This window comes from Schistocerca piceifrons, chromosome 7, assembly GCF_021461385.2.
Source record: "Schistocerca piceifrons isolate TAMUIC-IGC-003096 chromosome 7, iqSchPice1.1, whole genome shotgun sequence".
NCBI lineage: Eukaryota > Metazoa > Arthropoda > Insecta > Orthoptera > Acrididae > Schistocerca > Schistocerca piceifrons.
The window spans coordinates 322,007,920-322,023,822 of NC_060144.1; the positions used below are offsets into that span (position 1 = coordinate 322,007,920).

The 15,903-nt window shown below is 38.8% G+C and overlaps 1 protein-coding gene across 5 annotated transcripts in view; it reads left to right on the top strand.

Moving 5' to 3' along the window:
- Positions 1 to 15,903, top strand: part of LOC124805364 (importin-11) — a 176,231-nt gene that overhangs the window by 42,540 nt on the left and 117,788 nt on the right. For 4 of the 5 annotated variants that reach the window (XM_047265914.1, XM_047265912.1, XM_047265916.1 and 1 more), the window contains exons 6-8: positions 1,393 to 1,561; positions 1,907 to 2,173; positions 13,922 to 14,101. In XM_047265914.1, coding sequence (XP_047121870.1) covers positions 1,393 to 1,561; positions 1,907 to 2,173; positions 13,922 to 14,101 — 616 coding nt within the window. The remainder of the gene's footprint in view (positions 1 to 1,392; positions 1,562 to 1,906; positions 2,174 to 13,921; positions 14,102 to 15,903) is intronic. The other variant, XM_047265917.1, reaches the window with a different exon arrangement.

Genomic DNA, 15,903 nt, shown 5'->3' on the forward strand with positions numbered 1-15,903 from the left:
CCAGTGTTAAAGACTGCGATGGAGCTCCGTATGCCACGGCAAACTGGCTGACACTGACGGCGGCGGTGCACAAATGCTGCGCAGCTAGCGCCATTCGACGGCCAACACCGCGGTTCCTGGTGTGTCCGCTGTGCCGTGCGTGTGATCATTGCTTGTACAGCCCTCTCGCAGTGTCCGGAGCAAGTATGGTGGGTCTGACACACCGGTGTCAATGTGTTCTTTTTTCCATTTCCAGGAGTGTATTTAACATGAGTTAGGTTCACTGGAAAGATGACTGTATACCCATCTGGGTAAAAGTGTTACTGTTTTGTTGAAGAACTTCTTAAGGACAGTTTTACAGTTTGAACAGGGAAATCATACATTTACTTTTGTATACTGGAAACAACAGAATGTAATTGTGTAGCTGTACCCCAGAAATATATAAATAATAATGTAAAAATCCCAATATGTCTTTAGTATATTAAATCAACAAAGATTCGAAATTATGTGTTATGCGATAAATAAATCTTTCTACCTATCTACCACCCTCGCTTCCCTTTGATATTCAGAGTTTCAAAACAACATTGGAAAATTGTTTATTGTGATGCCTGTTTTGTGCACTGCTTGTTCTCCATCAGTGGTAAAATAATAAAAATTCATAGTAGGCAAACCTGTTTTGAACCAGTTTGGAAATACTTTCGTATGATTCCACTAAGACTGGATGTGTGTTTTGCAGATGGGTTAGATTATTATCTAGTGAAACTTGAAATGCTGGCCATCCCACATAAAAATTATTACCATTCCTATTCTCACTCTTGGCATGGGTAGTTGGCCATCCAGCACAATAAAATTCACTTTTGGTAATGGTTCTGGGGTTCTGGCAAATATCGACATTTTATAGCAATGTAGGAGTAAAATCTCATCTTTACCATTCAGATACTTGTAGTTATGTGTGACTTGACAAAGTCTGTAGAAGAATGCGTCCCAGATGTAACCTCCAAATTTTTTTTTTATAATTCATAAGGGACATGATTGGTACATAGTAAAGACTGATCTTGCAAAACAAGGAGATTCTGTTAACTGTTCATTATATGTTATGCAACACACCTTTTCAGGCCATAAAGTGGTGCCAACTACTTAAATATTCATATGCAGTACAGAAGCAGAAAACTTGCTGCTGACAATTCTGATATGTAATAAAACAAGTTTTGCCATCTGAAGATGGGCGTAATAGATCAGACCAGTCTTGGCAGTGAAATAAAAATATTTGTAGTTGGTTGTGATCTCCAACAACATTAGCTAGGTTCTTTTGTTATTCCTCTGTTTGTGCATTAAACCTTAGTAGGTGTCGTTCTTACCATCTATGGATGTTTTATTTCAAATTTGGTATAACCATAAATTCTTTATTTTCAGGCATCACAGGGGAAAGAGGATATGCTAAATGCTTTAGAAAAAGCCCTATTCTGTCTCCGAATTTTACGTAAACTAGCATTGTATGGATTCAAGAAGCCTCATGAATCGTCTGAATGTTTCCTCTTTCTCAACATGGTGTTTGACAGGGCCAAAACTATGCTGGAATGTCGTAAGTAAAACCCTTTTCTGTCTTAATATGTTACAAGCAGCTTTCCACTTTTGGTGCTGGGTGAGAATGGTGAATCACCACATGAAGTCATGTAGATTGCACTTGAAACTGAAGTAGTTTGTAGGCCTTTTTCATTGAAATATTATAAAATGATTTGATACTTCTTTGCTTTTTTCCTTTTGTTTTCATCCAATCATTTCAGCTGTCTTCCTTGCTACCTCCTGTGATCTACATCCATATGACAATGTAACTAAGTATTTGCTTCTTACATACAAGTTACTATAAATTGTAGTATATCAGTTTCATTATTTTTAATTACACATTATCTTCATTTTTATCCCACAGGAAAGACGCTGCTGCAGAAAAGGATAGGCCCTGTTGAAACAGTAGAAAAATTCATTATTCATCTCTCTAAAGTTCTGATGTCAGTTCTAGAACACCATCCATTTTCTTATGTTGAACTTATTCGACCCTCTTTGGAGCTTTGTGTATATTATGCCTTTACACCAGCTGGTGAACCTTTACTGTTTGAAAGGTTTCTTATACATTGCCTGAATATAATAAAGGGTATTCTCATGTGTGCTGAGTACAAACCTGCAAAAATAGAGGAAGGTAAGTGTTTAGTTTTGTCTCAAGTACTTTATTCTTAAATTTCTTGAATTATGTTCACTGTTCATTGGTTAACTGTTGTATTTGATAGGCTTTGCATACTGTTACTTTCAGAACAGGTTTTTGTGTCTGTGCATGTGGGGGGGGGGGGGGGGGGGCAAATCCTATTGCATATTTCATGTGGAGAATATGTACACATTTACAAAAGAGGTAAATGCAAGGAACAGGCACAGAGGTAATATGAGAAGTGATAAGAGATTTGTATAAAGGAAAATGGTGAAGCATTGAGAGTAAGAGTAAAGATTATCTAATTTGGAGTCGAAAAGGAACGGTAATATGAGGCTGGTAGGGGTTCAGTAGAAGGAAATGGGATGTGGACACCACAGAGGGTCTCGAGGAACATTAATAGGGACTGAGACTCTGTGACATAACAAGCTATGTGGAGCATGGAAGGGTGTGCATAACATCCCATGTGTGTGATGTCAATATTGTGACTTAAGATGTCACTGAAACGGTTTGAATAAAGAGACCAGCCAGGTACCGCAGGAGGCCACAAGGTCCATACATATTGGAGATAACTGTGTGGTGAGCACAGGATTTATTTATTTTTTTAATTTTATTTATTTATTTATTTTTTTATTTTTTTTCCTTCCAATGGCAAGTACGAGTGTACCAATGGAATTTTATATTTAACATTGAGGATGGAAGAAAGTCACCAATTTGAGAATTTGTATGGATCATCACCAATGACAGTTGAGCTATGATAAAACAAAGTACACCATTAAAAGAAAATTTCAAGCACGTATTAGTAGTGCAAATGGCTAATTAATGCAGGAAGAATCTACAAGCTATTTTTATTTTAAGATGTATAATTGGGTATTTTAATAAAAAGTGGTGAATATCTGAATGTCTGGTAAACAAAAATTGTTACTGTGACCAGTGGAATGTCCGATGTATAGTGTTTCTTAAGTGCTATTGAAGTATGTTGCTATGTCTGTGAAGCACTAATGTAATGGAGCTACAGAAGCAGTCCGCTGCTGCTGAATTTTTGTTTATTAATTTATAAGTAATAAAAAATACACATGCAGTAGCATGCAATAAGATTAATCTTTACATTTATAAATTTATATTGGTTTGCTATAATTATTGACACTAGAAACCTTATAAAGATAATTATTTTAATTAAGGTGAAACAGTGTCAGGTAGGTAAATTCGAAATGCATCACAGCAGACATATGAAAACTCATTTCAGAATATCATATTTTGTATCTGTCTACTGTTAACTATAAACAAATTTATTGTGTTGCTAACTGAGAATTCCTGCTTAAGCAATTACTAAAATGCTGATAGAGCAAGAATATTTCCAAGAAGAGGTGCCTTTCACTTCATGCTTTTTATTCTGTCAATACCAACCTATTTCACACTACCATTCCTTTCCCTCCGCTTCATCTCATACTAATTATTTATACTGTTCCTGCTTCGTATACCTTTCCCTCATTGCTCAGTCCCCCAATCTGCTTTGCAGTCACATTTTTAGTAATTCCCCATTAGAACAGGGTTACAAATATGTTGTTTGGAAGTGTTCCTCTTCTGCCCTTACGAGGTGCATTCAAGTTCTAAGGCCTCCGATTTTTTTTTCTCTGGACTGGAAAGAGATAGAAATATGCGCATTGTTTTAAAATGAGCCCGCGTTCATTTTCAATACGTCCCAGAGATGGCAGCACGGTACGGCAGATGGAATTGTACCGCCAGCGGCGAGAATGAGAACTGTTTTAAATACTTAAAATGGATGACGTTTTCCTTACTAGAACAGCGTGCAGTCATTCGTTTTCTGAATTTACGTGGTGTGAAACCGATTGAAATTCATCGGCAGTTGAAGGAGACATGTGGTGATAGAGTTATTGATGTGTCGAAAGTGCGTTCGTGGGTGCGACAGTTTAATGAAGGCAGAACATCGTGTGACAACAAACCGAAACAACCTCGGGCTCGCACAAGCCGGTCTGATGACATGATCGAGAAAGTGGAGAGAATTGTTTTGGGGGATTGCCGAATGACTGTTGAACAGATCGCCTCCAGAGTTGGCATTTCTGTGAGTTCTGCGTTCTAAAGGGCACTACGGTAACAGGTGCATCCTACGAAAATGTTTTGAAGAACAAATTCCTTCCTGCACTGCAACAAAAACGTCCGGGAAGGGCTGCACGTGTGCTGCTTCACCAAGACAACGCACCCGCACATCGAGCTAACGTTACGCAACAGTTTCTTCGTGATAACAACTTTGAAGTGATTCCTCATGCTCCCTGCTCACCTGACCTGGCTCCTAGTGACTTTTGGCTTTTTCCAACAATGAAAGACACACTCCGTGGCCGCACATTCACCAGCCATGCTGCTATTGCCTCAGCGATTTTCCAGTGGTCAAATAGACTCCTAAAGAAGCCTTCGCCGCTGCGATGGAATCATGGCATCAGCGTTGTGAAAAATGTGTACGTCTGCAGGGCAATTAAGTCAAGAAGTAACGCCAGTTTCAAAGATTTCGGGTGAGTAGTTAATTAGAAAAAAAATCGGAGGCCTTAGAACTTGAATGCACCTCGTAATACTGCTGCAGTGTATATAAGCTGGTGATCGTTTTTACGAAGATTTATTATACCTGTAGATTATCAGAAGTGTGTGACCACTTATGACTTCCACAATACTACAATAAACAGTTACGTTAGTTAACTCTACAGGCCAATATTTGCTCTCTGCTTGTTACTAAAGAAATACATAATTATTAATTGCTAGTGCATGGAACTATTATTGCTTGTTTACATAATGTAACAGGATCTCAGTTACCACTTTCATCCCACCAGATACTTATTTGTATCCTTAATGGGTTAAATAGCACAGTAAACTCGAATAACTGCTTCACAGTGAGGACTTACACAGTCAATCGTTTTGCAAAACAATAGTAAAATATGACATTTAAACAAATGTATTTGAAGTGTAAAGAACAACAAATGAAACTTGTGTTGGGTGTTTACCACACTTCATTAGTTAAGGTGCCAAATGACGCAATATGAACAACGGAGAGAAGATTGTATGAACAGTCCAAGACATCTTCAACCTTCCATCAGGCACTGAGTTTCAACGGGATCAGTGCATTTTATCAGATTGATCAGATTACTTATTTGCATGCTTTTTAAATTAAATTTCATTGATTAAACATGTTATAAATGATACATATCAGTACAGAAAGACAACAGTCACATAAGATCATAGCAACAACAGAAATAAAAATCATTACATTGTCTCATCATCACTGCAGAGCAGTGATAAAAAAAATGGTTGATTTTTCTGTAGTCAAAGCAAGAAGTTTCCATGTACATCAACCAGATTGGCTTTTGACAAATTTTGCAACAATATTCTACAAGTATTTTCTTTACTGTGCAAGTATTACACCTTTTCTGCTGGACCCCAGTTCTACCTTCTTCTTCTTCTAGAATATTTATGAAGTAGTTCACTTATCCAGTGTTCATTTACAGGCTTTCTTGAAGCCAAAAAGTTAACTGTGGGCCGCCCTTCCTTTACTGGTGCCAATCTCTTGCTTGCTATTCCTCCTCATCCTGGAAGGAAGAAAGATTTTCCTTCCTAACCCTTTTATCAAACCAATAGTGGTTTGCCATCATGTTTTGACCTAACTGATAAATGTATTCACGCATTCATAGAACATCATCAGATGACTTGTCACTCGCCTGATATAATACTGTAGTTGCAACAGCATAAATCTCCAAATTATACAGGCAAAATAGCTGAGCCTCCAGAAGAGCATATATCTTAATGATATATTAGTTTGGTTTTGTAGTTATGTATTAGCAAAAGCAGCATCTTCCATACAATCATTCCAGTTTTTCATCTGCTGTAATATTTTCTCTGAAAGAAAAGTACTTTTGACAGTTCTATACAAATATAGAAAATATTTCCCAAATTGTTGGATATTGTCTGATTGTCTCCTTTCATCGCGAGTGCCACGATAGTCAAATCTAAATCACTGCATGATGAAGGTGAACATTTTATTTTCATTATGAGGCAAAATTTTTCAATTCCATCCCCCATCAGTTCCTCACAGGTCCTCTAAGCTTTGTCTGTTACTTTTATTAATACTAACTAAATGTAAGTGACCAACAAAGGCTTTGAGTTCAATAACATGTGTTTTTACCTTACTGGAATGAAGCATTGATGCTCTGATTAATATACCGAACTGTAATCGACAGAAATCATCTTCTACAAGGTAGTTCCACAGTTCCAACATTCAAAGGCATTCTCCCTGCTTTCGTCGCACCTAAAGGTTCAGATAACTTTTGAATAATATTGTAGGCCCTGAAATGTACTCTTTGTGTTGGTGGTACTTCATTCCACTTTGTTTCTTTATTCTCCTCTTCTTTGCACTTTCCATTGCTACAGGTTTGGCAATGTTACATTGGCAGTGTTTGTACGTGACAGTTTAGTGGTCTGTTGTCGCCAGTCCTCCACAGTACAGAATTCGTGTACGGCACTTGTTTACATCTAGAGTAAATATCATGCACAAATGTGTGAATGTTTCCTGAATGTTTACATAGTTTATATCTCAGGTGCGACGTGGGTACCAGCTAGTATTAATTTAGTTGGATGTGGGAAACGGTCCAAAAACCACATCCAAGCTGGCCAGCTCACCGTCCTGCATTGTTAATCTGCGAGATAGATTCAGTGTGGGACTAGCTTGCCTCCCTGAATCCTGAAAGTCGTGCATTAATGCACTTGGCTGTCTGAGCAGATTCCATGAGGATCCTCTGTTAAATCAGTAGACAGAATTTTACTTTCAAATTCGTTGAGTGCTCTACACGTACCTCTCCTTACAATAATTTTGGCGTTGTTGAGCTTTTGTTTGTCTGTGACACATTGACTACATTGAAATTTGCAGTGAAGCTCTCCTTTGCTTTCTTAGCACTTTTCTAGCATGGCTATTGAACCACAGCAGGTCTTTTCCATCCCTCAGAACTTTACTCATCACATACCTATTGAAAGCATCTTCTTGCCAAACTTCAAGTTCGTCGTCACAGTCTTTGCCCTCATCATCTTCAAAATCCTCTTGAACTTCATTACATCTTCTTCAAACAATGCCTTTTGAATTGGAGGAAAGACAGTCAAATGGCTGGTTGTGGACATTGAAATAAATTAATGGGAAAGTTGAAAATTGGTGCCTGACCCAGACTCGAACCTGGATTTACTGCTTCTCATGATTGATCTGGCTTGAGGATGAGAACGCCCTATCCACATTCCTCCAGATCCTCAACACCTCCTGCCCCGTTCACTTCATCTGGTCCTCCTCAAACCAACAAGCCACCTTCCTCTATGTTGACCTCCACCTCAGAGATGGCTAATCAGAAACAGATTTCCCATGCCATACCTGTCCAATCACCTGCCAACTCTGAGTCCACCTCTGGCCACAAAGCAGCACTCCCATAATGGCTCGGTACCACCCAAGACTGGAGCAACTGCATCACATTCTCCGACGTGGTTTCAGTTACCTTTTGTCATGCACAGAAATGATTAATATCCCACCCACTATCCTTCCTACCCCTCCCATAGGGGGATCCACTGCCCACCAAATCTATGCAATATTCTTGTCCATCCCTCCTCAACCACTGCTCCCACCCCCTCACCTCATGGCACATATCCCAGTAACAGACCTAGATGCAAGGCCAGTCCCACACATCCTCCCCCCATCTATTATATATATATTCTCATGGTACAGATCTTTAAACAAAAATTGAATACACAACAATCTTGCTGTTTTGTTTTCTTCCTCACAGACAGTTTTCACAGAAAACGGGAAAGTGATATCTATGGCTTATCAGCTTATTATTAGAGTACTACTACAGAATCTAAATTTGCAATAACAATAAAAGAATGGTTTAAACACCCTGCTATCTTAATTAAAACTGACTGTGAGGAACAAAATAAAACCACACATTTTCAGAGCAGAGTAAGTGCTGCATTTTATTTCTCAATTGTAACATAATACCTGTTCATTTTGTTTAAAAAAATATGTTACCTATGTCCACCTGAATGTTTGTTAGAGTATCATGTAAAAATTTGAAGTAAATTGATTGAGAACATTCTGAGATTTTTGGTAACAATGCTAAACATCATCTTATCTTTCATATAATGGTATACATATGAAATATGTAGTCTATGTCTGTCCAAACATTGATTAAAGTATTGTGTCAAAATGTGAAGTAAATTGGTTAAGATCTCAAGATTTTTGCTAATAGTGAGTGAGTGTGTGTGTGTGTGTGTGTGTGTGTGTGTGTGTGTGTGTGTGTGTGTGTAGCCTATGTTCATCTGAAGTAAATTGGTCAACTATTTTTTAAGATATTTGGTAACATCATTAAACGATGACCTGTCTTTATGTAATCGCATAGATATAACAGTAGTACTCTGGAAGTAATATCAGATGAAATGTATAAACCATTAAAGGTATGAAGAAAAGAAATGTTCCTGGAGATCATGCCATTTTGGTAGGAGTTGTTAAAGCAGCAGACAAGGTAATAGAAAAGTATTAGGTCTACAACTATGCTTCTGCCATTTTTTCTCAAAGTTCAAGGCTTATTGTGAAAATCTTACAATTAAAAGTATTGACAATCACTGGCCACTGCTTTCCCTTATCTTTGGGATAGCATACCAATACTGCGGCAGAAGAACTGGGTCTCTTTTGAGGAGATCCAATTTTGCACTTGTTCTTATTACCAGAAGTGCTGGTCAGCCAGGCCATGTGCCATTGATTGTAAAAGATGGTAGTCAGAAGGAACAGTGTTTGGAGAATTTGGCGATTGGGGTAGAATTTCCATTTCAATATTTCTAAGTATGTTTGGATTGGTTTTGCAACGTGGGGTCATACTGATCTCCTGTGTGCCTCCAAAAACCTTCTCTCTTCCACCATCATCATGGTCTTAGACTTCAAAATCACCGTTATTAAAGCATTGAAACCATTCTCTTCAGTCTTTCAATAATAGTTGCTTCACCATAGGTCTTACCCAGTATTTTATAAGCCTCAGCTGCAGATTCCTTCATGTCAAAGAAGAAAATTAAAACTTCTCACAAATAAGGAGAACTGAGGTCATAATTTGACATATTCAATTATGAATAACTTTATCCCAAATGCATAAGCTTATTTTACGACACCTGTGGCCTGTGACTTACCATCTTCACCACTACTACCATGTGTTGCAAAATGCCAAAGCAAAGTTGTAGATCTAATAATTTGCTAAAATTATTTAGAAAAGGTTTATGGGAGCAGACAGTTTCACATAACTGTAACAATTCTGTAATAGTTCTACCTCACAAAAGGAGAAAAAGACTTACAGACCTATCAGCCTCTCCATGATATACAAGATATTCAGCAAAATCATATCAGACCCAACTGAAAAAAAATACTGAATTATGACGAAGCAAAGGAACCAGTTGCCTGTAGAAGTATGTACAGTACAGTGGACCATTTGCAAGCATTATAGAGTGAAGCAATGTTATGAATTACCACTTCATCTGCAATTTGTAGATTATGAGAAAGCCTTTTCACTCATTTTTCACATTAATGGAACATATCTGAACGATCTTCAGTTGCTGAGGACTTACTAATGCTTGCATGTGGCACAGAAAAACTTCAACCACGAATGGAAGATCATGATCAAGAAAGACTGAAAATAGGCCCAAAAATCAGTTACAGTATGACAAACATATTGTATGAGCAACGTACTACAAAGACAAAATCCATGAAGGAATAATGACAATAATATGAAAAGGATAGATTGCTACTCACCATATAGCAGAGATTGTGAGTCACAGACAGGTATAAGAAAAAGACTGTCAAACAAGTAAACTTTTGGTCACAAGGCCTTCTACTGGATTAGACAACACACATCCACGCACAGGCACACACACGACCTTGTCTCTGGCTGCCGAGGCCAGACTGCAAACACCTGCGCATAATGGGAGAAGCAGTCTTGGTGGTGGGGGCAAGGAAGCAGCTGAGTAGGTAGGGTGAGCGACAGCAGGGTGGGGAGGAGGATGATAAAGTGCTGCTTGTTGGAGAATACAGGGATGACTTGAAGAGAGTGTAGGGCAGATAGGTGCAGTTGGGAGGTTAGGTGGGGACGAGGGGAAGGGTGGGCTGGGAAGCAGTCATTAAAATGAAACTATTGTGTTAGACAGTGTGCTCAGCAACTGGGTGGTCCAGCTGTTTCTTGGCCACAAGATGTCGTTGACCATTCATGCAAGCAGACTACCTGTTGGTTGTCACGCTCACATAGGCTGCAGCATAGTGGTTGCAGCTTAGCTTGTAGGTCACATGGTGGATTTCACAGGGTAGTTGTGCCTTTAATGGGTTAGTTGATACTGGTGACCAGACTGGAATGGTGAAGGTGGTGATGGAAGGATATATGGAACTTGGTCGTGTATCTAGGTCTAATACAGGGTTTCATCTGCCTCTTGTTGTGCCCTGAAATGAGGAATGTCCTACCCATTATCCTTCCCACCTGTTCCACAGTGGTATTCCACCACCCCCCACCCCCACCCCCACCCCCAACCCCTCCTGAATCTATATGATATCCTCATCCATCCATACACAACCCCTGCTCCCAACTCCTGGCCTCATGGCTCATATCCCTGTAATAGACCAGATGCAAGACCTGTACCATAGATTGTCCTCCTACCAATCCACCTCCCTTGCCCTCTGTCTAACTACCTGACTGAACCAAACTGCCCTACCCTGTCTCCATCTTGTCCATATATGCTCCCACAAGCAGAACTTTACCTTCTCCCACCCCACCCTGCTGCCCCAACCTCTTCCTTACCCCTGCCACCCAGATTGCTTCTGCCATCAAGCACACAGCAGCCAGAGGTAGTGCTTTTGGTGTGTGTGTGTGTGTGTGTGTGTGTGTGTGTGTGTGTGTGTGTGAGAGAGAGAGAGAGAGAGAGAGAGAGAGAGAGAGAGAGAGAGAGAGAGAGAGAGAGAGCATGCGCTCTAATTTGGAAGAAGGCCTTTTGTCCAGAAGCTTACTTGGTTGACAGTCTTTTTGTTATATCCATCCGTTTGCAACTCAACATCTCTGCTATATGATGAGTACCATAAAGACACAAAGATACATACATGTATTAATAGGTCTATTTGATGAGTTTGTTATGTGTAGTGCAATTGCAGACAGTCGCCAATTGGAAACAAAAGACATAAACAAAAGAGCAAAATGGGCTGGATTGAATTTCATAAACTAAAGAGGGTTTTCAGAACTGAGCTTCCAGTTTGCCAGAAACAGCATGATTACAGGAAAAGTATAGTACAAGTATTCACTTATAGCAATGTAATACAATTTTTTTACATTGAAAGTGAGGGTTGCTTGGTGAGCAATTTTGGAAATTTCTGTTGGAGACAGGGTAACAAACACATGGATCAAGTAACAGAAAAGAAATGAAAAAAGTAATTACAGCTATAATCAAAATTCAGTAGAGGTGAGTGAAAGATGTAGCTAGCAAAATGGATGATTGATAAAAGAAGGAATCTCAATTTCAAGAGATGGTGTCGTAATAGAGGGTGGGCAGATGGCATTAGAAAACACGCAGAAATAACATTGATGCATGTAGCTGAGGACAATAATCTGTCAGTTTGTAGAGAAAGGATGCCAACAGTTATAATTCTTCCCAAGTATTTTAGTTTGTAAGCAACCAGTTTCAATGCTTCATTAGCGTTACCTTCAAGCCCATATATATTGAACTGGATACTGTGGACTTCTGTTATTTCAGCGAGTACACTCCAGACACATGACAATTGTTTTCGTTACAGCTTATGGTATTCTTTCTCTACAAGTTCTTTGTCAACTGCATTCCCACTGTAACCCTACCTCTACTATCGTAATTTGATATGCTTTTACCTAAATAACAGAAAAACCTTTCTCTATGTTGTGATGTGTACTATACCCCGACAGAACAAATAGTTCTGTTACGGGAAAAGCCGTGTATAACCCTTGTACTAAAATTTAGTTTACTTTCCATATAAAATACACTATGGGAGGATAGTCCTAGTAATACGAAAAGCTAATCAATAGAGTTACCCTTTTTACAGGATTTGACCGTGTGTTGTGTCTAATGGATAAGTAAATCAGACTATTCAATACTTTTTCCATCATTTTACCCAACATTTAAATAGAAACACAGTGTGAATATTATTATTTTGAAGCTAGAACAACTCAGTTCTAAGTTCATTTAGTAGTTTAAAACATGTAATAGTGGTCGCCAGCCTATCCTGGCAATGAAACAGTGAAGTATTTGGAAAAGCTGAATTATGAATTTTGCCCCTTTTTTTTACTGTTGAAGTTTCTTCTTGAAATAAATATTACTCCACGTAAACAATATTGGTGCAGACACTGTAGTTTTTTTTATCTACTACACCCTTATACATTATGTTTTTAAAAGAGAAAGAGCCCAGTAGATAACCTCAGGGGAACTAACAAAAAATGGCCATGGGGGATCTATAGAAAAGCAATTCTATAATAAACAACTTAAATATTAAAGTACTTAGATACTAAAGCACACATTTTTTATACTGAACATTTCACTTCAAGAAAAGGACATTTCTCATTTCAGGGCACAACGAGAGGTAATTGAAGCCCTGGCAGAGGATGTAATTCATTTGCTACAGTCCCGGATGGTACTGAGTTACGAGAGTAATGCTCCTCTGTGGTGGGACTTTGGGAGGTGGTGGGAGATTGGAAAGATAAGGCACGGGAGGTTTGTTTTTGTACAAGGATGGGAGGATAATTACAGTCAGTGAAGGCTTCAGTGAGACCCTCGGTATATTTTGAGGGGGGACTGCTCGTCACTGCAGATGTGATGACCACGGGTGGCTAGGCTGTACGGAAGGGACTTCTTGGTATGGAATGGGTGGCAGCTGTCTAAGTGGAGGTATTGCTGGTGGTTTGTAGATTTGATATGGATGGAGGTACTGATGTAGCCATCTCTGAGGTAAAGGTCAACATCTAGGAAGGTGGCTTGTTGGGTTGAGTAGGACCAGGTGAAGCAAATAGGGGAGAAGTTGTTGAGGTTCTGGAGGAATGTGAATAAGGTGTCCTCACCTTCCATCCAGGTAGCAAAGATGTCATCAGTGAATCTGCACCATCCTGGTTTTTCCATTGTTTGAAACAATGTATATAGTGTTTTACTTACATTGTTCACATACAATACAAAGAACTTCAACCTCCAGTATAACACACTTTACTTTACATATACAGAAAATACATATGCGAAATTTTTAAAGAAAGGTAAATTATAAAAATTTAAGTGAACCATAAACAAATATTACCATTCACAACTGTACAATGGATCTACAAAACCTAGATAATTCATCAAAGTATAGAGGAGGCCTTTACCCATAATTGGATGTCAGATAGCTTTGATGATGAACAAGCTGCAACACTGTGTTATAAGTGAACAACTCTTTCTTAGTTGTGTTATATATTTTACTGCTCACTTTTGTAATTGAAATCAAGCCAGTCTAGTTGGTTTTTCTTGTACTCTTCCCTATTAAGTCTCATTTCCGACCCTCTCCCATCTTTCATATTGTCTTATTCCTTTGCACACATGCACATGCACTTACATTCAAAGTGCCTGCATATTTCTTGGATCAATTTTCCCTTGGAGTAATGTTTTTTTGAAACTGGAAGAAAGTAAACATTATTTTTCTCCACTCAGTGGATGATATCCTGTCTGCCTCAGAAACAAAGGAGCCAGCCACACTGAAAGCACACCAGGTGAAGCAGGACTTCTTCACTGAAGATACTTTACATGAGATGTGTCGTAAGCTTGTCTCTCACTACTTCCTCCTGACCCAAGATGACCTGCAGCTGTGGGACTCTGATCCAGAAAGCTTTGGTGAGTTCTAGTAAATATCTTTATCAATGAACTGATTTGGAAAACACCTGTAATGTTTTAATGGTGCTTTCAGTATGAAAAAAAATTAAAAATCCAAACAGGTCTTTCACTTCGTGGTGATAAGCTTCTGCATGGAGCTTAACAGGAAGATGTTGAAGTACTTACCCATACTGAGAAAGTTCAGCTGCAGCTACGTTTGGAAGTAAAATGTTGATCACAACTTTTTGGTATAAAATTTAACATGTTATATAATCTAAAATGTACCTTTATTCTGTAGTAGTGTGTAAACCGTTTTGAAATTTCTGGACAGATTAAAACTATCTGCTGGACTAGGGCTCAAATCCAGTAACTGATAGTATCGCAAACACAGGGTACTCAGTGGTGCAGCCTGATTGGTCACTGCCCAATGCAGCATGTACCAAAGTCGTCTGCTGAAGTAAAAGAGTTAAAACTGGGTGCACTATCAGTACTTGAGCCAGGATCTTACTAATTGATAGGCACCAATTAAGCCAACCGGGCAGGACTCAAGACCAGCCCCCACAGCTTCCAGTTTAAGAGTCCCTCTCTCCCAGTTTTCAAACTTCACAGCTCTCCCACGTACCTTGCTGAAATAGCACTCCTGGAAGAAAAGATATGGTAGAGAAACAGTTTAACCACAGTGTAGGGTTTATTGCCAGAATGAATCTTTCAGTCTGCATAAAGTGTGCATTGTTTTGAAACTACCTGTCAGATTAAATCTGTTTGCTGAACAGGGAATCAAACCTGGAACTTTACCTTCCACAGGCAAAGCTCTTACCAGATGAGTTCAAAACCCAGTTTGCTACACAATTTTAGTCTGCCAGTAGGTTTCAGAACAGCACAAACTTAACCGCAGAGTAAGACATTCATTCTGGCAACAATCCTTACAGCATGGCTAAGCCATTTCATTGCAGTATACTTTCTTCCAAGATTACTAGGCCATTGAGGTATGTAGGATAGTAACTGTGATGCTTGGAAAGGGAGAGGCACTGGCACTATCAAAACTGTATGGATCAGTCATGAGTCATGCCGGGATAGTACAGTCATTAAGAGCAGTGCCCATGAAAGACAAGGTTCTGGGCTCAAATCCCAGTCCAGCACTCAGTTTTGACCCTTTGACTGTTGGAGACAATCTTTCTATATGCATTGAATACCTTATGTTTGGGATCGTACCAGCTGCTGAGCAACTTGGGTCTCTTACGCTAAATATTTCTACAGCATATGCAGTGATGACTGTTTTTATCACTGCCAAGACTAACTTCCAGTGACAATAATGGTTATTCAGGCCACAAATTTCTGGTTTGGAAGCTCCTCTCGAAATCAGTTACCATAATGGCAAAGCCAGAAAGATTTTAAAATTCTGTTTTTTTCCCACTAAGAGTTGTGTTTTGTTGGTAGATTTTTAAATGATTTTTCTATAATGAAAGGGATGCATCACTTTTGATTCACTTCAGTTGATCATTGTTCTTTCCTTGCTACCTAATCATAATATTTTCTATTCTGCATGTATTCCTCACTATATAATAACTAAAGAAAGAAATATGGTAATAATTGTGTGAATATGATTAGGGTCAGTTGTCATAGGCTACAGTTTGATGGAAAGCAATTTATAGTATGTTGGCTGTAAGAGATGTGGAGCTTTCATGTTATGGCCGATTAAGTTGTACAGTGAATAAGATATACTATTTGTGATATCACATTGTCATGTGGTCATTCATTGAGACATAGTGAAAAACTTTTTGTTGATAGCATCATGCATGATGTTTTTTTCCTTGGGCTTCAGT